This window comes from Homalodisca vitripennis, chromosome 3 (genome assembly GCF_021130785.1).
Source record: "Homalodisca vitripennis isolate AUS2020 chromosome 3, UT_GWSS_2.1, whole genome shotgun sequence".
Taxonomy (NCBI): Eukaryota; Metazoa; Arthropoda; class Insecta; order Hemiptera; family Cicadellidae; genus Homalodisca; species Homalodisca vitripennis.
The window spans coordinates 121,509,079-121,535,337 of NC_060209.1; the positions used below are offsets into that span (position 1 = coordinate 121,509,079).

A 26,259-nucleotide genomic window follows, 5' to 3' on the forward strand; every position below is an offset into this window, starting at 1 on the left:
AGCAAATATGAAAAGTAGGAAAATTGAATGCGTAGTGTGCCTAAGGAACAGAGGCATAAAAAAGTACTTGCTGTGCAAAATGTAGTAAACCAATGTGGATAAAGCACCTGAAAACTGTTTCTGAAGAGTGCTTGAATGACATCAGAATAATTTAAATCAGAATAAGGACTAATTCTATATATTTTCTGCATAAGTAAATCATTAAGTTTTCCTGGTAATGCTGCATACTTTTTATATGTTGCTCTTGATTATAAGCAGTGAATTTGATAAATTAAACAAATGTATGTTATATTTTCATAAACAATGAAGGCATATTTGGAGTTTCCAAAAGTTAGGTAATATTAGTATGCAAAATAAAAAGTGTATAAACCAAAAGAAAATATATTTAAGACATTTTCAATGTTACTTTACATTTTTATAGTGTTAAAAATCTTGGATGGTATCATCTTTGTTTTCTAGACAAATTTATTAAAAACTGTTACTTTTCAATTCAAGTATTCATATTCTTTATTCATAATATAGTGTACATAGCATACAACTTGATATAGTACGTACAAAAATGGCATCAAACAATAATTGTGTGTTAAAAAATATTAATATAAATAAATAAAACTAGGTTATGAATATTAAACTAGTAAGTATGCTCTAAAATTTAAAGAATGCTAATAATAGCGGGAACAGAACTCGCAATATCTACTAAAATTTATTGGATATTAAAATTGTTTAAATCAACATATTCATCAAGGCTGTTACAGTGATCTTTCAGTTAAATATTCTTTTGACAAATTTTAAAATTTAGTTTTACTTTTTATTTCTTTCATGTACTGGAGTAATTTTTATAAAATTTACCACCTTGATAAGACGGTTTCTTTTTAAAAAGTTCTAAATTAAGCTGAACAGAAGCAATTCTTCCCCATTGTCTAGTGTCATAAGAATGAAAACTACCGAACTTCATCAGTGAATCAAGTGATTGATTGACAAGCATTACATTTTCAAATATATAAAGCGAGTACAGAGTCATTATCTTTTACTGTCTGAAATGTGATTTTATGGGTGTACAATAGTTCAGGTTCAACATTATTCGAGTTGCATGTTTTTGTAATAATAATATTCTATCTAAATTTTCTTTTGAGGTTGCTCCATAAAATAATAGAATGCTGATAATTACCTAAGTCACTGAATCTACCCTGTTTAAATAAAGGAACTATTTTTGTGATTTTTAGTTTTGTAGGAATAATTCCAATTAAAAATTATGAATTTATCAAATGTTTCAAGGTTTTGATCAGTTTATTACAACCATTCTTAATCACAGTTATAGGAACCTTATTGTATCCATTAGACAATTTGGTACAAGTACAATGTATTCGTTCAATGTACTTGTACTTATGGCAAATGTAATGGTCAAATAAAAAAATGTAAATTATACCATCTTTTAAATATTTGTTGAACGTAATTTTCAAAACCAGTTCATAAATGCCCGAAGTGATCTTTTTTGGGACATGATCTACATGTTCATCCCAGCTGAGATTTTCATCAACTACAAAACCTAAAAACTTAGATTCAGCCACTTGAAATATTACCATCTGATCAATGTGTATTTTGGGACTATGGATTATCTTTATTTTATTTAGTTTTGAAATATATAAATTTTGTCTTATTAGGATTCAATGGCAGTTGATGGTTACATAGGAATTCGTTCATTTTGTTCAAATATAGGGAAGATTTAAATTCAAGATCATAAATAAAGGATCACTAACCATTACATTAGCATTATCATAAGTTATGTTGTTGGTAAGACTTCCTTTAAAAACCTGTAACAATCCTCCAATGTAACAAACAACAATGGCCCCGAAACAGAGCCCTGTGTGGCTCCATTCTTAATAGGAAATAAGATTGAGTGGCATTCTAAATATTTAATATTATTTAAATAGGGTATTTGAACAAACTGTTTTCTATTAGATAGATATGACAAAACATTTTATTGTTTTTTTTAATCGTAAATGATGAAGTTTATCAGTTTTATACAGTGAACACTGTCAAAAGCCCCGGGTCAGGCCAATAATATTCCTATTGTCTTTTGTTTTCTATCAATGGAATCTATAACAGATTCAATAAAGTCTATCCCAGCACTCAATACTGATCTGTTTGGTCGAAAACCATGTTGTTCATTTACTATGATTCTGTTACTTTATAAAAATCCAATTAATTGATTATATATTTTTTTTTAACACAGAAGTAATGCTGATAATTACCTAAGTCACTGAATCTACCCTGTTTAAATAAAGGAACTATTTTTGTGATTTTTAGTTTTGTAGGAATAATTCCAATTAAAAATTATGAATTTATCAAATGTTTCAAGGTTTTGATCAGTTTATTACAACCATTCTTAATCACAGTTATAGGAACCTTATTGTATCCATTAGACAATTTGCTCTTAAAAGATATTATAATATTTTTTAATTCCTTATCACTGATTTCTCTGCAATCAAATTTAGGTTATTGACTATTTGAAAAACTGATATCTACGCTATTTTGTATTTTGAATGGGTTCATGAGTTTAGGTAGAATTTAATGCTCTACTGTAGCAATGAAAAAATTATTGAATGAGTTACTAGTAAAATTTGGGTCTGTAATCATTTTACCGTCTATACTAATACTATATTGTGACTTATATTCCTGTACATTTGAGGTTTCTGAAATAATTATTTTCCAAGTAGATTGGCAATCATTATTAGAGTTATGTATTTTACCCTCAAAATACCTCATTTTACCATCATTTACATCTTTAACAAGTACTTTTTTGAATTCTTTAATTTTTTATATAAAAGTTTACCTTTTTTAGTTTACTCAATTTACTTTGTTGAATTATACAGCTTTTTTCTTTCTTTAACACGTTCACGACTACGTGTACACCGTGGGGTACATGTGATTTATCACAACTGCCGTTGTGTATCCAATTGAGTACACACCGGGCTTTCGTAAAGTGCGTCATGTTCCCGATGGGGTACACATTGCTACACATTTCCTTATTGCATTTTTATTGTATGCCTGTCTTAGTGGTTTGTTAAATTTGATCTTGTGCTTAAATAAATACCTCAGACTATCATGTTCCCTGTTGGCCGCACTATTGCCTGATTTTTTTATGAAATTAATTTTTAGTTACCCCTTGAGATTCATGGAAAAACATTATAAAAACATGTTGAAATAATTTTGTTAGTGCAAAATTGAAAAACTTATATAATTTCCACGTTATACTTAGTCATTAATTGTAAAAAAAGTATTTAGGTTTTTTGCTGTTATTATTGAAAATTCTGACAGCATATAAAAAAGTGTGTTATTCTTTGTCATGAATGTGTTAAAGAATTTGTAACCCACTACTGTTTTATACATGTTACAATAATTCCAAAATAACATTAAGTTTTTCAAGATATAATTTAACCTTTGTCAAAGGTGAATGATAAAATCTATGGTAGGTGTTGCATATTAATGTGAGATATGGATATGTTATTTTGTTATTTTTACATTACGAGTTACCTGACTGTTAGTTATTTTTGTGTCTGAATCTTTCCTTCTAAAAAGGAATTTTCTATGTAACTTACGTATTATTTTTTTAGTGCTTATACTATCAGTTTTACAATTATTATTTATACAATGTTACAATGTGATGTGCATCTAACTACATCTTCACCACAATAGATTTCTTTATCACGGAACCATCACTGTACTGTGGTGATGTAGATGTCAGGGCAGCATTCAACATATGGTCCTCAGAAGCAGAAGTTTGCAGCTCTGTCATTGTAATTGCTGAATTCCTCAGCACATCCTCTGGCTGAAGGTAGTTTTCCATATCTATTGCAGTCAAAGTAGGAGGCAAGTTTTATACTGAACCATTTGTATTAGAACATGTTACTAAATCAAGATCCTAGGTCTTGACTTCAATAAGAGTGAAAATTTTGTGGAAAAAATTTTCATGTGTTAGCCCTTGTCTGAGTGGTCTGTAAGAGTTTACATCATATAATACAATCATAATCTTGGCTCCAGTTATATTTTTTTAATTTTGCCAAATTGTTGACAAATTGAGCTAAGTCAGCTTTATCTTGAAAACAACCAATAGGAGAGCATATAAGGTGTTTCAACCCTCTACTTGGGAAATCATCGTCTAGGTGATTAAATGCAGTGTCATATTCACTCATGGTGGGCTTTCCATAGTACCTATCTTTGATAATCAGGCTGTACACAGAGGCCCCCTATTGACTGTTCTGTAGGGCTAGGTTGTTGGTGAGGCGGTTAACAAGTTTTGGTTTGCAAAATTTCTTTTAAATATGGTTTGCAAATGCTTTGTTATTCAAACTTTTAAGGATTGGAAAGAATTCAGGTAAAATATTTTTTAAATCTGGCAAAAAATATTTTAAAACAATGGTGCAATAATTAAATACAACCTACATTGTTGTAAAATCACATTAATATTTAACAAAGTATTTTGGTAAGTTTATTAAAAATTCATTAAAATGGGGGTCTGGTAGACACCCGCGCCAGTAATGGTGTCACAAATAGCCACGCCAGTACTGGTTAATCTACATTTTATATAAAATTATATATTCTAACTTACAAACATGTAACTTAAATATTACATGCATTACCATAAAAATATAAAACAAACAATTAACTATCACATTATAACATTATGTAATGTAGAATTTTTTCTAGTTTTAAATAATACAATAACAGATGATATTATAAGTTTCCTGTGAACTGTGAAAAAGTAACATACTTGTATATGAGTCTTTTGACAAAATATAAACTTGCAAAATTATGCCATAGAATAAAATCTGTAGCTGAAGATACATAAAACATAGTAAAAAAATACCTCAGAGAAAAATTATATTTCAATAAGGAAGCAAAAATAATATAGTTTGCTATATAAAATACTTGTCATTAGTGATGCAGATACTATTGGTTATAATTTTTACCAAAGTTTAACATTTATTATAAAGGTATTTGTTTATGTAAACCTTAAGTATCTTACCTTATATCAAAATACGCACCACATCTTTTTGATTGTAATGATATATAGATTTGGTCACAAGCTGTATTCGAATTCCAATAAATACAACATTAAAAAAAACTTTGATCAAAAGACTTGCTACAAGTCTTCTGCCAATTGGGGAATACATACACAGTTTTGCCACAAGTCTTAGGCACTTCTAGGATAATAAAAGCATTTACCACATGAAAATACCTGATATTGTTGTGTTGTTTAGCAATCTCAAATGGGGAAATATCTAAATTTGCTCCTTTCCATACAAGTATATAAATTATTATGATTAATTATATTCACAGAACCCTATAAAATTGTTCATTTCTCTGATCATGAAACAGTTGAGTATGAAAATAAAAGTATATTAAAGGAAACTACAGTAGATGAAACCCTAACAACTTACAAGGTTCATTTACAACAGAAAACCAACACTCAATTTACTATGCTAATGATGCTGAAGAAGCATACAAATCATTTCAAACCATAATGATGAGCACACTGGATTATGCTTGTTCAAAGAAAAAAAACCAGAACAAAACTTAAATCTAAACTTGAGATTAGCTATGGTAGAGATGTGATATTGATGAAAGATGTAGATACAATACTTGAAAAAACCCGTAATGAGCTATAAAACAAAACCATAACCCTCCTCACTGGTAATGCCTTATCCTTATATTAAGGTGAACCATTAATTCTAACCTCTACTGACTCCAGAGAAGTACTAATAATCATACAATCTCTGAAAACCAAACTCTCATGTTGTGTTGATCAAATTCCATCAAACGTAGTAAAACACTGCAACAGAATTAGCAGTACCACTTGTGAGCATAATAAATAAATCATTCAGTCTAGGTCAGTTCCAATCTGATTTGAAACTCCAAGATTTATCCAAAACACAAGAAAGGCTCTACAACTAAAGCAGAAAACTATCACCCAATCTCACTGATCCCCACCTTTTCAAAGGCCATGGAGAAGATTGTGTCTCAAGAATGCTAACTCACCTTGAGCACTATAATCTCATAAAAAAATCAACATGGTTTCCTCAAAGGAAAATCTAATATCAGTGTCATTGCAAGCATGTCATCGACCAACTTAAAGACAATCATTATGTATCAACAGTCCTTTTAGACTACAGTAAGATCTTCAACTGCTTAGGGCTTAAGCTGATTCTAAGGAAACTATCAGTACTGGGAGTTCAAGACAAAGTAAGAGATCATGTAGCTAGCTATCTTGAGGAACTCAAACATATCGTTGAACCACAGAAAACTCTAGCAATCAACCCATCATAAACCACACAAATCAATTTTAGCAGAAGACATGAACAAATTCTAACATCAAAAGATCACAAAAGAAAAACTATTAGGCATAACATTTTATAGAGATCTTAACTGGACTGATCATATAAACAGCCTAATCACAAAACTTGGATCTGGAATATATGCAGTGAGAAGAATTGAGTGGATAGCAGGACTGGAAGCACCAAAGATAATGTACCACACTGCTGTTGAATCATATATCAGATATGGCATATTAATGTGGGGAGGAACACCTCAGCATAATCTTAACAAGATCTAAGTACTCCAAAAAAAGGAAATAAGAACACGCAAATTTAGAGCCAACAGAGTTGGAGAGAAGCTTTTAGGTATTTAAAGCTTATGACTAATAGCACCATACTACTCTGTAATTGTCCAGACAGTTCAAATGGAATTACCAAGAGCTAAGGACACTCATTCACATAATACTCATAGAGCATCTGAATACCTACTTCCTGGACACCACACCACATGATACAGCAACAAACCATCTTATATGAGAAGAAAACTGTACAACACCTTGCCACATAATATGTAAAAAAATACTTGAGGAGAAGGAGTTCAAAAAGCTCACCAGAAACTGGTGGCCCTACTTTTTGGCGCCTTACAAGTGGTACCAATTTTAAATTTATTAATACTATATCAATAAAAAAAAACTAAAAAATAATTCTGTAGACTTTTATTTATAAAAATATTTTTTGGAATTCAGTTGCTATGCAACATACAATATGTTAATATGTTAAAAGAACTAAGAAAACTGAGTTTGATAATCTTCTTAATTACTTTGACAACTGATATTTTGATATACTGTAGTATAAACCCTCAGCCAATTAGAAACAGGCTACCATGTCTAGAGAGCTCCTTTCAGTGTGGTAACTAACTAGTGTCCATAATCAAAGAAGAAGGTGTGAATCATAGTCTCGGTCTCCATATGAGTTAATTGGGCCTGATTCGTACTCTAATTGCAAAGAGGATTAAGATTATAAATGTTTGTCATTCCACAGGCCTTTGCCCCTTTCCTCATCTGTATATAAGGTAGAAATATAACATTAACTATTATCCATGATGCATTAGTTCTAAACTTAAAGTTCAATTAGCTGAAAGTAGATAATATTGATGTCAGAAGCATAAAGAAAACAAGCTCTAAAACCACAACTTGTATCTAAATTCTAAAAGAATAAAACATTATTCACAAAAATAGAAAGAGGAGAAGTCAAAATCAAAATTGAATTACAATTATATCAAAAACACTATGATGTCAACAGTTTACAGTTGTATTTACAAATATATTAAGTTTTGTTAATATCTAAGATGGATTGTCTGCTACAGTATGTTATGTGTAGTTCACTCTAGGCTCCTGTATTCACAACTGCAACTATTTACCTCATCAAGAATGTATATGAGTTCCTCAAGCAGAATGTAGCTGTTATGACAAGGATTATGTGGTCCTTGAGCTCCTGTCTGGAGCTCTCAAGTGCCAACAATCTCACCACAGCATTAAGGGTATGTTTTTGCATCATAAGAACTTTCTGAATGTTTGTACTTAATGTCCAACCCAAAGTATAATCATGTCTTAGAGGCCCTCAAACAGTTCATGGTATGCGGCAGTAAAGTTTTTGCCATTACAGTATTGCAGTGTAGAGTTTTGGCACAGGAAATCAATACGAGACTTTCATGAAAGACGATTGTCGAGAACCATTCCTAGGTGTTTCAAAGAGTTAATGATGATTATAAATAGGTTGCATTAATACTGAGTTCTTTAGTTGTCATAGATTCATATGCTTTGAAAATTAATTAATATAATGAAATAAAATGTATAATAATATACTACTCCTGTGCCATATTTACTGATCCCGCTGTATACATGTACTTCTCATTCTTTTACTGGATGAAATAATTTTTTTAAATTTTAAAATTAATAAATAATCACAAACTTGCCCACTTGCCATATCATATCCTGGCAAGGCTATTTTTAATTACAAATTATTTAATTAAAATGTTTTTTGTGAATACCATCATTCTTTTTCATTTTAAATTCAGTACGAATGGAAAGTTCAATACATATACAATATACTACAACACCGTTGCCTACCTTTTTTCTAACAATAATATCTGGATCTTAGACTATTACACAAATGTATTTATTTAAAGTTCTTCTGCAGACCTACTGATGGTGAGCAATGCGGTGTCCCTGGATATATAATAGGTCTACAGTATGCTTTTAGATACCTTTGCAAATCCAAGTCAAACACGACAAATAAAACCAGCCCTAGGACCGCTTCTTGTGGCACAACTCATACATGGAAGATGATGAAGATACTTTCTTTGCTAATCCTTGGAGAACATTTGTGATTTAGATGATATACTTCTGTTATTCAAGTAACTCTTGAACCACTTGAGAGGTGTTTTCCAAATCTGCAGAGTGTTAAGTTTGCTCAGTTACACTCCATTTTCAAGGCAATACTCAGGTCAAAGAAAGTGGCAAAAACTTCCTGTTTCAAGGTTGTCTATTACAAACTCTATTAGGTCAACAAGCCCAATTGTTTTAGATTTCCCAGGGATAAAATCGTGTTGCCTCTCAGATCGGGTGTGTTAAACTGGATGCGTTGTATTAGTCTTATTAGCATAATTTTTTCAATAACCTTTAAAATATTGCTATTGATATAGATATGGATCTAAAATTTTGTATCTCATGTTGTTTATCTTGTTTATGTAAAGAATACACTTTTGAAGTTTTGAGTCTATCTGGAAGGATTCTTTATAAAAAGTATTTGATTATTATGTCCATCTTTAGGAGTAGCACCCAACAATTTAACAAAGTTAAACTCTCAATAGAAAACCAAAATATGTCTAAATCACCAAAGGCACGTCAATCCTTCAGCACACACAAAAAGCTAACCTCTCTGAAATTTGCACATCAAAATATTGGCTGGCTGTCAAACAAAGTAGAAAGGCTCACCCACGTCCTGTGTAGTGAAACACCAGATATATTAATAATAACAGATCATGGAGTTTTGAAGTTTATGTTTTTATTTTTTATATAAACATACATTAATGCAGATCCATTTTGATATTTCTTTGTCCCAAGGAAGGTTGCATGCAAATATAAGGATTTTATATTCTATCAATTACAGCAGGCCAAGGGGGGGTAACCATGAACTGTGGCAAATACATAATCACCTTCTTTCAACTCAGGTATTTTTTAGTTTATGTTATTTATTATTTAGAATTTGTACTGAGATTTTATTGTAGAATTTCATTAAAAATATTATAATAATTAATTTTCTTTTTTCACTTATCTATTAATTGCTTTCTAAGGAAATGTGAATATCAATTAAAGTGGTTTAAGGGATCTGTGCAGGGGTAGAGTTAAAGATAAAAGATTTGAGATTAACAGCCAATCCCAGAGTTAGACATTTATTTAGCTGATTGACAACTGAGTAAACCAGTAACTGCAAGTAAGTTCAACACAAGCAAGCAGAGGATCAGCTGGTCAATAGATCATTATGCTCTTGTGTTGTATAGGCAGGCTTCCAGGATACTACAGTGGTAAAGGTGCTTATTACTCTATTATTGTTTTGTTATTTTGTAAAAGTTCTTTTCATTCTTTTTAGAAAATGTTCATTACCATTTGCTGAAGATCAATTTGGCCTATATCAATTTATGCAATACTTTTAAGAAATCAAACAGAAAACAATCAACTTTTGGACATTTGAAAGTTTTTCATAATTAATTACTGAAATAGATATGATTAATCATTAAGACTGAATCTTGGATTCCTCTGATGAATCAGACTCTGCAGCTCTAATCATTGTAGTTTTCTTGTAAAGAACTACAACTAATTAATAAAATGTGTACTTTAGAATACAAAAAACACTCGTCTCACTATTTGACTATACCCACATTGAACGTGTAAACAGGAAGTCTGATCTAACCACAGCTTTTTAGCTTATCTTGGTCATGCCAAATATAATGCAGTGATGGTCAGCTAGTGTGGTTTCTAGTTTGTCATCATTCGCTCTGAAATCACTGAAAGTAAGTTTTTGCAATATATATTTTTTGGAAAAGTTTAGTAAGTTTTATGTATTTTCTATTATACCTTATTATTTTGTATCAAGATATATTTCTAGATTATATTGCATATTGGGTTTATAAGATTATTGTAAAATTTTCAAAATGGCCAGTAATAATTTGAAACAAAAATTTAATTTATTTTGTGTTTTAGACTTCAAAACTTACAGACTTTGTTATTTACATGAAAGGAATCAATTTGTAGATTCTTAGAGTCCTAAAAGACACAAATTTTATACAACAATGGGTCTGTGTAGCTTTTAACACACTGACTGTAAGAGACACCTTACAGCGCAGAATCAGACAAAGAGTACACAAGATCAGTCAGTATAGAGCCACAGTAAAGGTGTTCAAACAATTATTTAGTGTTCAACATTTCACAAATTGTTGGTTTTAAATTGGTGACTGTGTTAAAATTTCAGAAAATGACACTCTGCGAGTTTTAAAAATTTAGTACAGCATACAATGGGATATTTAATCAAAGTTTTAGAACTGATGTAGTAACTACCGGCTTTTACTATGTTACCCAACTAATTCTTATTCATTGAACTTTTTTTCCTCTGCCCAACTTATACACTCCATGAAAAATTACTTTTCTAACTCTATAATAACAAGCAAGATTATTGCTACTGCTCCAGATCCATTTCTTTTAGAGTAAGTTCAAATTTTATCCTGCCCAATCAAAGTATTGACTCATGAGATTTTAAGAACAAGTGGAATAACAGGCAGTAAGCTAATGTCTCATCGGCATTCATAATACCACAAAATAACTAACTCAAAATCAAAACTAAATAACTTTTCACGTGTGTCTCAAGATATAAAATGTCAAATTTCAATAGTAATTTCGTTACATATTTATTACTTGTCTACTGTTCACACAACACTGGTTGATACTACAGACTGGGTAAATTATAGATACTTGGTAAATTAGAAAAAGTGATTAGGGATGTGGGACAGTAAAAAGTTTGTAGATAAATTCATGTCCCTCCCTTGTCCAAGGAATCACCTGTTTATCTGGCATATGGGAACTTTTTTTGTATTAGTGTGTCTGTAGCTTTGAATGTAGTAGCTAGGAAATGCTAAACAAAATCACCAAATGAATATTTGTTTGGAGGGTAGTAATCTTGCTAATAACATAATTTTATTACATATCTTAATGACATTTTTTTAATTGTTAATTAATAAAATTGTATATTTTGCTTAATAATGTGTTGAATAGGTTGAAATTAATTCTAAATTCTAAGATTTTTGTTTAATTGAATAATGCTGGAGATTACAGGAGATTTTTTTTAATGCCATGTCAAAACATTGCTTACACAATTCAATACTTCACACTAATCTAAAGAACCGTAATAAATCTCATAATGCTCTTCCATTGTCTCCTTGTTCTTTCATTTTTCCAGTTTACACACCAGTCACCTTCCAATTCTCAATAGCCACCATACTTTTCTTCTCCTACCTCAAACTCTACTATCTCATGATCCTCCTCATTTACTCCCAAGATTCCTCATACTCCTTACATCTGATCAATATATGTTCCAACTTTCTGTCTCCACACCACTACTTCTCTCAATCCAAATCCTGCCAAAAATAAACTTAACTTACCATCACCCGTAAAATATTGAGTTATGTGGTCTGCTTGTTTACTCATAGCCCCCTCACATCTACCAAAAAATCCAACATTGCTCTAGTTGATTTTGTGTACAACACATCCAGTATCATTCTCTTCTGCACAAACATCATCACTTTCATAGGCCTTCCCTCTTATATGACCTGTCTCCACAACTACAAAATATTTCAAACCTAATACTTGTTTAAAAACTTTTAAGTATGAAAGCTGTGATGAATCCTGGTACTGTACTGATGTCAGTCTTCCCTTAAGTCAGCAAAATATAGGATTTGATATCTCATAGTAACATCAATTGTTGTAATATACAGCAGTAGTCAAAACACTACAAACACACACACATGGCTGGAGTATTCGGTATATCTTACTATAATCACAATGTGGGATTTGACCGATTTGTATGTGAAAATTCGTATACTCAATGATTCGAAAAAACTCTATTACCATGAGACAAAAAATACATGGTGTTGATAGCTTTTTTAAAAAAAACCAAGACAAAATATGAAAAGAATATAGAAAATTTGCAGAATTAAGAGCAAAACATGAAGTAACATTTTAGGGTTATAAGCAATTTTGTTCAAATATAGCATTGATTTGGAGATTATAGCTAAGAGTATATTGAACATCAAAATATTTAACATTAACTCGGTTTTATGATGTTAATAATAGCATTGTTGATCAATATCCTGTTTAAAATTTTGATTTTGCAACACCATCGTTAGGTCCTTTTCAGAAGGAGTGCAACAGTGCCTATGGTGAAGATGGTAAGTCTTATGCGCAATTTGTCCATACTTTCTTTCTGTTGATCTCATTGCAAAAACACACAACTATTGTGAGATAATTTTTTTAAATAATTAGATTTTTATTCTATCTACTTATTCATATTCTAAGTTTAATGCTTTCAGGACAAAAGATCGTATTTTAAACATATTTAAAATCAAGGTACGACCAACATCATGTTCATGACAATGTGATCTATCAATCTGTGTAATAGGCATACCTCCATTGGGATCCGTTATAGAGATATTGCATCCTAGCACATAGACATATCTAACAACTTCAAGAAACCAACTAACTCTGGCATATATCGAGATAAGTCTGTTTATGTTGAACGGAATTGAGGGACATTTAAATTTGCTAGGACATATACGCATCTTTGTCATGAAAGAATGCAGACCACATGAATTTCAAAGTGAGTTATGTCAATATAAAAGAGAAGAAAAAATGCAAACGCTTTCTGCATCTTCCTGTTTGTTGTGGTGATTTAACACATTCCCACTGGAGCTGTAAATTTCCCATTTCATTAAAAGCTGTTAACAAAGTGTAGCGTTTTTAAAGCTTAAATGTAAAACTTAAATTAAATGAAATTTTTGGGAGAGAAATATTGGGATTTAGTTTAAATAAAAAAAATAAACCAATGTAGCTTTAAAAACGCTACACAAAGACTGTCTTCTTCTGTAAAATCTATACATTTTCTTTCTGTTCAAGTGCAAACTGTACTAGTACACCTATTTTTCAATGTTTTGGGTGGAACTATCTTTCCAGTTTTTGGACTTATATACTCTTTTAAAACTATTTCATGGGTTATTACTTTCTTATTCTCCTTTTTACTTCCTATCAGTGTTGTGCTCTCTATTACATCTTTCAACATAATAATCCTCTGGTCTATTGTGTATTTCTCTTGTTGCTGGTTTATTGGTTGTAGTTGGCATTTCATGAAGTCTTCTTTTCTGTATGTTTTTTATCATCTTTTGTTTCTCATGAATCTTGCATTTATTCTTGTTCTCATTCTTTTTACTTTTATCCTCTTCAAGTGTTAGTATAACATATTATTTTCATAAGAACATGTATTTATGAAATTGTTATAGTATAGAAGTGCAAGGCATTGTACACAAGCTGAAAATACTTCATTTTTACAGTTCCTGGCTTCATAAGTAAATGGACGATAAGTTTGATCAGCATCTTTGTCATCACTACCCTCAAAAATATCATGTGTTTATCACCTCCTTCTCTATACTTTATAATTTAATTTCTTTTTCTTACTTTACTTGAAGGCAATTTAGTAAGAGGTATCCTTTCATTAGTGTGATCACTACTCGTATGCAGATTAGAAATATTTTCTCATTGATTTTTTTGTCTCTCTTCATGTGTATCTTTCCATTTACTTAAGACCAATAAGGTCTAAGAGTATTTATTATTTCCTTCTTAAATATGGTGACCTACAAAAAGTGTACAAAACAATGTTTTTAAGTACCGTATGCGTTAGTGAAAAATTTGTTAGAACTACTTTGGAAAAAAACAGAGCAATGTGATATCATTGCCAAAGATGAAAGAGAAGGAAGAGTTAAAAAGCTTCAGTTGATATAGAAAAAGAGGCATACTGGAACATTTATTTCTAGTCTCATTATTGTAAAAAGAGTTCACATCGAGACTACTTACACTCTGATCTCAACAGATATAAAATTGTGGAAATTTTTAGTAATGAATATTAAGAAAAGAGTATCTCTTCATCATATTACATGTATTCCTTTTTAATGAAAACTCATCTTTTCACCATCCCAAAAAATATCAATGTAGCCTTTGTAGGTCATATAGAACAGGCACTATTCAAGAAAAGGAAGATGTGCGTCCTGAAGCGAGAGCGAATTTTAAGTGAATAAAAGCGCAACTTACTTGTATTAAAAATGATATAGGTAGGAATTTCTCTTAGAAAAAATTCAACTGTCAGTTGTTCTTTATTTGTGGAGTTTTTCGGAAGGATGAAAAGAGTTCAAAATACAAAATGATACATGTTTTACAGATCATATTTCTATCAGATCCTCCAGACGCCTGGATAGATAAGTGAATCAGTTGGTAACTTATAAGACAGATATTAACAAATTTGGCATGGATAGTACATGAGATATGTTTACCAGCATAATAAACATGTTTGAAGCCAACAGACAGGGCTCAATTTGAAAATAGTTTTGAAAACAATGTTTTGGGGGTTTTTTAGTTTAAGAGTAAACTAAAAAACCAAATATAGTGATTTTATTCATTTATCCCAGTCATGCTCTGTTTCAATCAAACATGACCAAAAACGACGAATAGTTAGGGTGGAAGTGGTGAATTAAACAACTACAAGTATTCTAGGTTTTAATCTCTTTAAACAATGTTAAATGGAGGAATAAAGTCTAGATGTAGGCTATTATTTGAAGCCATGTTGAGGAAAGACTAGAGGATTTACCTCAAATATAATTGGAAAATCCTACTTAAAAATATTATATTCTACAATTAAGTCTACATGATATTTTGCAATATTTCTCCCCAAAATGTCATAATATGGCTTTAATTTCCGAATATCTGTCAATACTCACAAAATTTATCCTTTGAAATGTTGTGGACAAACCCGTATTCACTTTGTTAAACTTTACTTTTATCATATTTTAAAAAGATATATAAATTATGTATATGTTTTTATTGTTTCTTTTGGTGTTTAGCTTTAACAGCTTTCATTTAAAAATGTGACCAATTTTTCTAAATCTTATTGTGTTTCAGATATTATCCATAATGTTATATTGTGGTGGAATTGACAGTTAGTAGTGAATGGTCTCAACATTTAGTAATGTTCAGCAGTTCTCAATACAGTTTAACTTGTGTTTGACCATAAAAGTATGATTAATCGAAATTAGTTGGAAATCAATTCGCTGAGTGTAGTGAAGCTAAACACTGGACATGAAACAAAACATTTTAATGTTTATCTGTATTTCTGTTTCTTTGAATGTATGACTGTTAGTATACAACTGACTGCAAGTATGAAATAAGGAGAATACAAAGTTGGCCTGTCATTCAGCCAGTTTGTACATAATACAGAGTATGTATTTTCTATAAGTTTTTTGGTAAGGTTTGCACCACAGTTAGCCGTGTAAAAATGAAAATGGAGGTTCATTATACAAACCAATCATACCAAACAGAACAAAGCTTAATATTTGTCAGCAATTACTACAGAATAGTTCTTGATAGTGAAGAATGAAAATTGATATAGTTAATATACAGATTGTGTTTTGACGTGTATGTTTGTATTTCTGAGTGAGTTACATATCGGAACAGGAAGAACATGATGGTTTCAAAGGAAAAGATAAGATCAAGTGGTTTCCTGACTTGAGCATATTTTTTCTGTTGTTCATGGATTAAGATGGAATTGGTTGTCCAAATGAATGTTAATTTAATATTGGTTTTAGTTCCATAAATAGTCTCCTATGCTATGACAGACTTTAAATATTACTGTAGTGATAATTAAAAATCTATATTTACATAATTTTAACAGTTATGTGAAGAAAGCAAGTTTTAGATTGTTTTATAAATATGTAATGTTGTCTCAATGACATTTTTGTAAATAAATACCCTTTCCCATTTTAAGTTGGAGGATTTTCTTTTTCATATTTGTAGATTACTTATCATTCAAGGATTTCACTTTACAAAGGTAAAATTTACATGGGATTAACCACTGACTTATCCAGTATTATGGATGGGGTTGTTATTTGTGTACTAGGATGTATGTCGGTACAACACTCCCCTGAGAAAACTGTTAAAGTTTAGTCACTAGAATTATGCTTTTCAGAATTTAAATTACTATAAAATAATACACCTTTTGTAATAATTGCAGAAACATTGGTTAAAAAAAATACAAAATTAAGCTAATATTTTTCATTTTAGAAACCTGTAGTTAAAATCTGCAAACATATCAATAACTTTTGAACCCTGTTGTTGTAGCTTTTTAATAATCCATTGGAATTATTTTTCCTTCTATTAGTTTTGTGTTGTGGACAAAATTATATTCAGCTCATAAGGGTGGTATAAAGGTATAACTTTAACTGTATCACTGGTAGGATGAGATTGTTAATGAGATTCTTGGATTATTTGCTGATATGCAGAGATTCACTTATATGAGAGGACCGTTATTACTACTTGACTTACTGATATATGAAATTTGTAGTATTATACATAATAATTTGGCTTTCAAAATTTACACAAAGCTTGTCTCATTAAGCAAGTGTGTAAATCTGATGGGGAGATATTGGCGTAGGTTGGATTGGACTTTGATGTGGAATTTCTACTATACAGTACTACCAAATAAGTGTGTTCTATGTATAGTTTAAATAATATGCAAGACTCAAATAGTTTAGATTATTTCTCCACCATTCAGATTCAGATTCAGATAATTCTTTATTCATAGGTATTACAGTCAATACATTGAATAGTGTCGTTAACTTAAGTATTCAACATTTCTTAAAATTAGGCTAATTTTACTTTATTGCATTTATAATTCCTTAAAAGAGTATAATACTTTGATTGTTAGGTAATCCTTAAGTATTTTTATAAACTTACTAGCGGGCCCGGCGCGCTTTGCTGCGCATTTCAATAATTTTTTGCAAAAGTTGCCCGCGGCTTCGCACGCAATTTCCCGTTGAAAACAGTACACTATATTCACTTATTCTTTTTCTATCACATTCTAAACATTGCTGAGATAATTGATAGTCGTTCCATCGTGAGCCTCTTGGGCGTATTATGAAGGTATGTACCATATTCCTGCCTCTATCTAGCTGTTACCCACGGCTTCGCACGCAAATCTTAAGAACCGAAGTCCTTATATTACTTAGTAAATTTTTTTTTTTACTATAATAAATTTTAGATTAAATTAGTTATATCTCCGATGCCACGATTGAGCTTGCTTTGTTGTCTCGATCGAGAGAATATGTACACACGGAGTTTTGAGAACCATACTTCTGTCAAAAAAAACAACTAAGGTTGATTTTATAACATTCTTTATATTTGTAGCCAATGTAAGATAGTAATTATGATATCTGCATTGCTCTTCTGATCAAGCATGAGCATGGTTTATATTAAATAAATATTGCAGTTAAAGGTGAATTTTTACGTCAAATTTGAATTGTATTATCTGGATAGTAAAGTCTATGTTTAACAGTGATTGCAGAAACAGTTTAAACAAAATTTGTCGTTTCTCTTAAGCTTACTCTATGCTTTAAAACTATAAGTGTAATATATGTTTACAAAGAACAGCTGATTAAAAATTTGAAAAGACGTTAACATATGTTTGCTGCAATGCATTTCTTATGGGTATTTCTGTAACCAGTGGGGCGGAATCCTGAATCGGGAAAGGGATGGGCATAGCTTATAAACCTTCTCCGTGGAAAAATACATATACGTACAAATTTTCATCATGATCGGTCCAATAGTTCACGATTCCATAAAGGACAAACATACAAACATTCATTTTTATATATATAGATTGAATGATGGTTCAGCCTTAATATGTTCTGGAATTTTGTTAAAAAATTTAATTCCTGCATACTGAGGTTTCTTGCAAAAAAATGCCGAATGATGAGTGGGAATAGCAAAATCTTTACTTTGTCTGGTGTTATACATGTGAAAATCACTATTAAATATTTGATCATGATATCTTTGTTTTAAAGATACAATTACTTCGTAAACATAAAGGCCATAAACTGTAAGAATGTTTAATTTTGAAAAGTGTTCTTTAACTGAGGTTTTTGGTTTCAGGTTCTGAATAATTCTAATAGACTTTTTTTGCATTTTTAGAATAGAATCAAGATTTTTTTGGCTAGTTGCACCATATAAGGAGATTCCAAAACTGATAATTGAATGAATGTAAGAAAAATATACGATTTTCAGTGTATTATGATCACATAGGTGTCTTAATTTGCTCAATGCATAAACACCAGATGATATTTTTGACATAACCTTCTGGACATGTGCGTCCCAGCTGAGGCTATGGTCCAGTTTCAAACCTAGAAAGTTTGTTTCATTTACTTGATTAATTTCAAAATCACCTGTACAGATTTTTGGATCAGATTTATTTTTAATGTTTATTTTTTGAAAGGAGATGAGATTAGTCTTTTCAAGACTAAGCAATAAGTTATTTTTGGTAAAGTACTGTGAAAGGTCTGTTAATATTTTATGTAATTTAATTTCTATATCATTCCAGGAAGGTTCATTTATATTAATACTTGTGTCATCTGCATATAAGCAAATGCCACTTGAACAACAGAGTTCTGGAAAATCTGTTAAATAGCAAACAAATAGTATTGGTCCTAAAATTGATCCCTGAGGGACACCATGTTTTATGAGTTTTGCATTAGATTTGTAATGATTTACGATATTTTTACCATCAAGATAGGTTAATTCAACAAACTGTTTACGGTTTTCAAGGTAGGATTTAATCCAGTCATAAGATTTGCCTTTAATGCCTAGTTTGTATAATTTTTCTAGTAAATTGGAGTGAGAAATAGAATCAAAAGCTTTGCTAAGATCTATCAAAAGTCCAACAGTTTTTTTATTACAATCCAAAGCATCTATTACTGATTCAATAAAGGAAGTGGCTGCTGTCGTCACTGATCTCCCTTTACGGAAACCATGTTGACAATTATGAATTAAATTATTTGTTTCCAAATAATCTACAAGTTGATTACACATAGCTCTCTCAAATATTTTGGAAATGGAAGGTAAGAGTGATACTGGCCTGTAATTTTCAACATTCCTTCTGTCTCCTTTTTTGTAAAAAGGTATAACTTTAGACATTTTTAATTTTGATGGAAATTTACCTAAAATAAAAGATGAATTGATAAGATGAGTAATTTCTTTAATTAATGGTTTTTTGCCTTCTTAATTAGACTCATCGATATTTCATCAAAACCACTGCTTTTTTTGTTTTTTAGATTGTTAATTATTTTTTCTACTTCCTCCTCATCAATCGGCTTACATCGAAAACATTTTTCTGTACTAATAACATGGCTATTTTCAGTAAAACAGGGCTTGTCAGATGTATCAAAATTTAATTTTGGGAGAATTCTGTTTTCTACAATGTTGCTGAAATAGTTATTAAAATTTTCGCAAACTTTCAAAGGATTGTCAATGTTTTCACCATTTACTTTTATCTTAATATTGTTAATTTTTGGTTCTTTATTACTGACTTCATTGTTAATAATTTCCCAAATAGTCTTACTTACATTAGTAGAGACTTTAAGCCTTTCATTAAAATGATTCTTTTTATGTTCGTAAACCTTTTTTCTATAAGACTTATTTATCTTCCTTAATTCTGAAGACATACATTTATTTTTTTAATTTCTGATTAACTGGCTAAATTCTATTATTTTTTGTTTTTCTAATTTCAGATCATAAGTTATCCATGGTTTATTTTTCCCTTGTTTTCTACACAACTTCGTAGGAAAATGAGAGTTAAAGTTAAACATTAATAAATCATAGAAAATATCATATTTACAGTCAGGTTCCCACATATACATCCCTATCCACAATTCACATTCTAATGATTGTATGAAGCTATGAGTATTTATTTCAGAAAACAATCTTAAGTATTCTAGTTTTACTATTGGTGGTTTAGAGATATTACTATCTGAACTTATAAATAATAGCTGACCATCATGATCTGAGAGTTGGGTATTCAACCCTGAAACACAAACATATTTCTTTTCAATATTCGTAAACACATTGTCTATCGTACTTTCTGATCTATCTGTGATTCTAGTGGGAAAATCCACCAAATACCTCATCCCATTAGCCGTTAACATATTATCGAGATCCCTAGCATTTCTGCTGTTTTCCATCACATCAATATTTATGTCTCCTAAAACAGCAATGTTATAGTTTTTTCTTAATAACATTTCAAACATTTTATTGAGTTTTTCAATTGATTCTGATTCATTATTTGCTATTGGGTTTCTATAAAAACCTACAATTAATAATTTGGAATTTTTTATTGGAAGAATTCCTTTGTATTCTACCATACAGCATTCAAAAATTGTTTCAGAGAGAAGTTGATTTATTTCACGAATGACAATGGGTTTAAATTTGATATGTATTTTTGACAAAATTATGACACCACCACCTCGAGATCTCTCACGGGCAAAACTTGAATTTATTCTATAATTTGATATTTTTAATCTTTCCAAATTTGATTGAACCATTTTATGTTCTGAAAGTACAACTACGTCAGGTTTAATTTCTTCAAGTGTTATTTCGAGAGATTCTATAGACGATTGAAGTCCTCTTATATTTTGATGGAATACAACAAAAGTGCTAGTATCTATAGGGGGTTTAAATTTTTCTCTAAAAAAACAGGTTTATTTTTTGTGTTATTTATGATAGAGTCTCTTACATTACTAAAAGAGTTTTTTGACCTTTCAGTAACACTTTCTTCACTGTACTGCACTTGTGGTTGCTGGCTGGGGTGTGTAGTAGGGCTGTCAGGGACAGATATCAGACTATTCCCCTCGCTGACTGGTGCTGCCCTTAAGCTGGTCTCATCAACTTCTTCAGGGTTAGATAGTGGAAAATCTTGATTAGAAGACGGACTCAAAGCATCACTCGAACAAGTTTGAATATCGTAACTTGCAATAGATGAGCGTAACTCATTGACAAATTCTGGAAAGCTCTTCTTATTCCATAGTGAGTTTTTTGTTTTTCATTATATACAACCACATTAACATTAGCTCCAGTCATCTGTTGAAATCGCACCAAGTTCTTTGAAAAAATATCAATTGAAATCTTATCTCTTGTACACCCCATGGGGGAACATATTAGTTGTTCAAGTGGTTTATTTTTAAAATCTTGAATTAGACTGTTGAAAGCTAGATTGTAATCCTGCATTGATGCATTATAATACTTGTCTTTGGTCACCAACCTATACACAGTAGGACCATTGTTGACAGTCTAGCAGGTTAAGTGTTTGTTGAGAAAATCTGATGGTTTAGGTCTTTCAAAGTGGTTTTTGAAGATAACGGCTACTCCTGCACTCATGTTTCTTTCCTGATTTATGTCTGCAGAAATGCAGTGAGCTAGTGCAGTTTTTTTGTCCATAACCGATTTTATTATGTATTTGCCCATATGTGCTTCAGTGATTTTTATTTTTCCAATGAGGTTTCCTGGACTCAAATTTAGATTATATTCCTTACTCAAGGTATTAATAATAAGGTTGGCCAGGTGATTTTTTCCCTTATTGTTTAAGTGTAACCCCTGCTCTGTAAAATGGTACCTTTTAAGTTGGTCCAAATTCAACAGTTTGGTGTTATCAATTCTGGCAACCAACTCTCCAATGTAGTTGTTTAATAGAGTTAATTTCTTGTTGTCCTCATGGTCACTAGGTTTATCAAACCGTTTTGGAATGGTTGTAATAAACACAGTTCTAGACTTACTTATGGCGGTTAATTTCTGTTCAAGATCTTTGTAAATATTGTGCAGGTTATCATCTAGACTGTCGTTTGTACCTCCCATTATGATGACAGTTTTTGTTTGATCAATTGTACATGACTCCAGTACTTGCAATAATCCAGCATTTACCCTAACATAACCAAAAGCACCCACTTTGTTGCCACTAAAATTTTCAATTTTGACTTGGACATTCCTTCCTTGGCTGTCAGAGCAAAAAGTTACATGAAGCTTTGAATTCTTATTTCCAATTTGCTTTCTCTGTTCTGTATGCGCATTTCCTTGACGGTGTTGTTTTCCAATTTGTTTAGCAAGTAATCTACTATGCTGCTGTGTCGATGTGTCATCAGACAAACTGTCATTTTTAGCATTTTCACAGTTGTTAATGGCGTCAGTGTCTATACAACTGTACTGATTTGTGAGGTTTACATGGTTTTCGCTGCTGTCAGTGGTCACATTATTTGTGGAGAAAGTTTGCCTTCGTTTTCCATAATTTACTTGAGTCCAGTTATTGTTATTTATGTTGCTTGTTACTTGGGTTCCCTTATTTTCTTTGTGTGTGTGTTTATTGTGATTTGTAGGGTTGAATGTAGGTTTTAACATCATTGTTTTAATTGTGCTGGCTTTTATTTTAACTTGTGTGTTATTACTGTACAACATAGCTAGTTGAAACCGTTTATTGGCTATTTCCCACTCAGTTACATAGGGGAAACATTTTTCCCACTCTTTACAGTGTATTTTTTCTGAAATAAGCTGCAAGACAATTTCAGTGAACATCACCATATACACGCCACAGTCCTGGCCATTTGATTGTTTTGGGATAGGGATTGCTGAAATATTAACATCGTTTTTGATTCCCATGTGTGTATTTAGTTTACAAGCAATAAAGAGAGCATGCTCAAAGTTGGCAGATCCTGTTGAGTCAAAATGTACATATTTGTGTTGATCTTTAATGTACAGTAACAGACTCCAGTGCGAGCCAGACCCTCCAGGAATGTCAATGGCCGGCGAGTTATTCACTGGAATAATAATAGAAGTTTTCTGTGTTAAGTTGAGGTCTTCAATGAGATAGAAAATACTTCTGTTATTTTAATGATTTAACCACTAAAATCCACAAAAAGGACCGTTTATAGACCAATCCTCTAGCCAGACTTATGATTTAGCTCAATACTAGTGAATTCTGTTGACTGGTCCTAGTTACTACACTCAGTGAGACGTCTAGGGTTGGATTGATTTTGGTTTCAGCAGTTTCATATCCTCATTTCAGTTTGATATTTTCAGGAGCAATAGATGATGGATTACTGGAATTGGATGTTCGTAGTCCTAATTTCAATAAACCTCAAAGCAGTTTCAGTACAGGAAATAAAATGTCCAGGTGAGTTTAGGTGTTTAATAATGTACATTATTGTTGAGAGTGTATATTTTTCAGTATTATGTTTATACATTTATATATAATTTGACTTTGATAAGTTTATTATTTACAATACTGTGATTACAATAAAAACTAAATTAAGAATAGTTTAGGTTTAAAAGACAAACATGAACTTTTCTTAAATGTTAAAATCTAATAAACAGATTACTGAAAACATTGTAAGTCACCATCAAAGTATTTTAAGCCATAATATTTAAGAACACGTTTAATGTTAAGAAAATTGTAAATTTTGTAACTTTATGAAAATAATAACGATGCATTATTTTTATAAAATTAGGTCAGAAACAGATCATCTACATCAGTTTGTGTGTGACTCTATACAGGCATTTAGTGTTTAAGTAGAAGGATGTCTTTCTCTACTCAACTATCATTAGATTTAAAAATTACATCTTTTATATTTATGAACTAATAATTTATATGATCATATAATCAATCAGTTCAATGTGTTTACATATTACAAGTATATCAATAGTGACTGCAAGTGTAATGACTGCAAATAGGGACCTAGTATATGATTTGTATGTTCTTCCTTTTTAACACTTTTTGATGGGCATAAATGTACAGAAATTCTGCAAAATGTTTAATTAATTTATAACTATTGTTAGCAACAAGGTCTGTCATCGAATAACAGACGGTCAACAACACAAAGCCCTTATTGTGTTGTTTGTACAACGATGTAGTTCTTTTGTTCATATCAGATTTATCAATCGTAAGGCATTGGAGTCATTTGTATTGAAGCACTAATTTGTACTTCACTCTATGTATATATATTTCCTGCTGCAATCAACTGTTTTTTTTTTATTTTTTTTTATTACAATATGGCTATAAATAAATATTTTGAAAGTCCTTTATTTTGAAACTATGATTTTCCTAGGTTTTCCAGTAATTTAATATTAATTCTAGCATAATGTTTATTGCTCATATTTAATTTGCCTTTTTTAATATGGTTGATAAAAAATAAAAACATACATATAGCCCAACAAAAATCAAGCGTTTTTAGACACATATCTGTAGGAATATTTTTCTAATTTTTATGCAATAAACAAAGTACACCACAACACATTTATAAATTTGAATACAGTGTTTCAGAACTTTTGTCAAATAGTTTTAGAGAAACTTTTATTTGAGTACACTCATTTTCTACTCTTATTCATTGTTGACGTGCTTCTGCATGTCTGTGCATGCTCTTCATTAAAAACATAGTCTCAACAAAAATGCCAGAGCACAAGAATTTTTTACTATTCTTTAAGATGTCGGCAGTTTTTTAATAAAACATAATAAAATATAATAATAAAACATAATAAAAAAATAATACATAATAAAAACAATACATAATAAAAAAAATAATACATAATAAAAAAATAATACATAATAAAAAATAATACATAATAAAATCAATTGTTTATTATGATAAATAAATGATCAATTGTTTTTATTATGTATTATTTTTTCTAAATTATTTTTCTAAATTCATTCTCTGTTCATGATATTATTTATTTCTCTTTGGTGTTAACCACATGTTCAAAAATTCTTGTTTATTTATTTATGTCAGTTTTTATTTATTTACTTTTGTAAATTTTGTTGCTTTGTTGTTATTTTGTATTATACCTTATTATACCTTTTTGAAAACGGCAAAAAGCCGAAATATTAAAGGAACTTTATATCAAGAAGTCTAATAATTGATATAACAGAGCAATTCTGCTTTTATACACTCGAAGTGAATAGAAAAGCCTTTTGGTAAGAGACTTCTACTTTCTACTTTAAATAACATTTGGTAATCATGAACAGAAGAACTCAAAATTTTCACAGTATCCCTAGCCAGTTTAGATACCACGCCATCAAAATTGTCATGTTGAATTGTAAGATTGCTTTTCTTACAGTCTGTTTGAATCTTGGCTTGACACCTAAAGGTTTACAGCCTAAATTTCCTGTGTTTGCTTTTCCAATTGAATTAAGAAATGATGTATTTTCTTTCGCAAGACAAACTAGTTTTCAACTCACTAGTTTTGCTCTTGGATTATACAAAAATTTATCTAAAGAACATAGTAACAAACTTTGTTCTCTGTTGGAGCTTCTTAGAGATGAACCGGAGTTTGTAAATAACATATTACTAGAATGTAACCATCTAATGAAAACTAAACTTGAACAACTTTACAAAAAACTCAGTAACCTTTATATAAACACAACTGAACCGAATAAGGTCAATTTAAAATATAGCTACAGTTATAAAGATGTAAACATAAAAACTGATCCACCAGAGACTATCAACATAATCTCCAAAAACGATACTACAAGACAATTGGCAGAACATTTCACTGTGATTTCTAGTGTGGACAAAACTGTAGATAAGAACAACGAACAAAATTGCATGGTAGCTTCTAACATACTTAACCTTTCCAAATATGATCTGAATTCCGAAGAAGTTTCTGTTTTATCCAAAGGATTAACTTTCTCACCAACACCAAAGTTCAATCATATGGATTTTCTTGCTGATGCCCTCGCTTTTGCGCGTAATATAAGGCTAAAGTTTCATTTT

General features: G+C 30.7%; 1 protein-coding gene across 1 annotated transcript in view; it reads left to right on the forward strand.

The window, feature by feature from the left end:
- LOC124357452 (receptor-type tyrosine-protein phosphatase eta-like) overlaps positions 1 to 26,259 on the forward strand; it is a 113,475-nt gene that overhangs the window by 6,100 nt on the left and 81,116 nt on the right. Inside the window, exon 2 of the mRNA XM_046809274.1 lies at positions 23,573 to 23,666. Within this exon, the coding sequence (XP_046665230.1) occupies positions 23,582 to 23,666 (85 nt within the window). The 5' untranslated portion in view covers positions 23,573 to 23,581. The remainder of the gene's footprint in view (positions 1 to 23,572; positions 23,667 to 26,259) is intronic.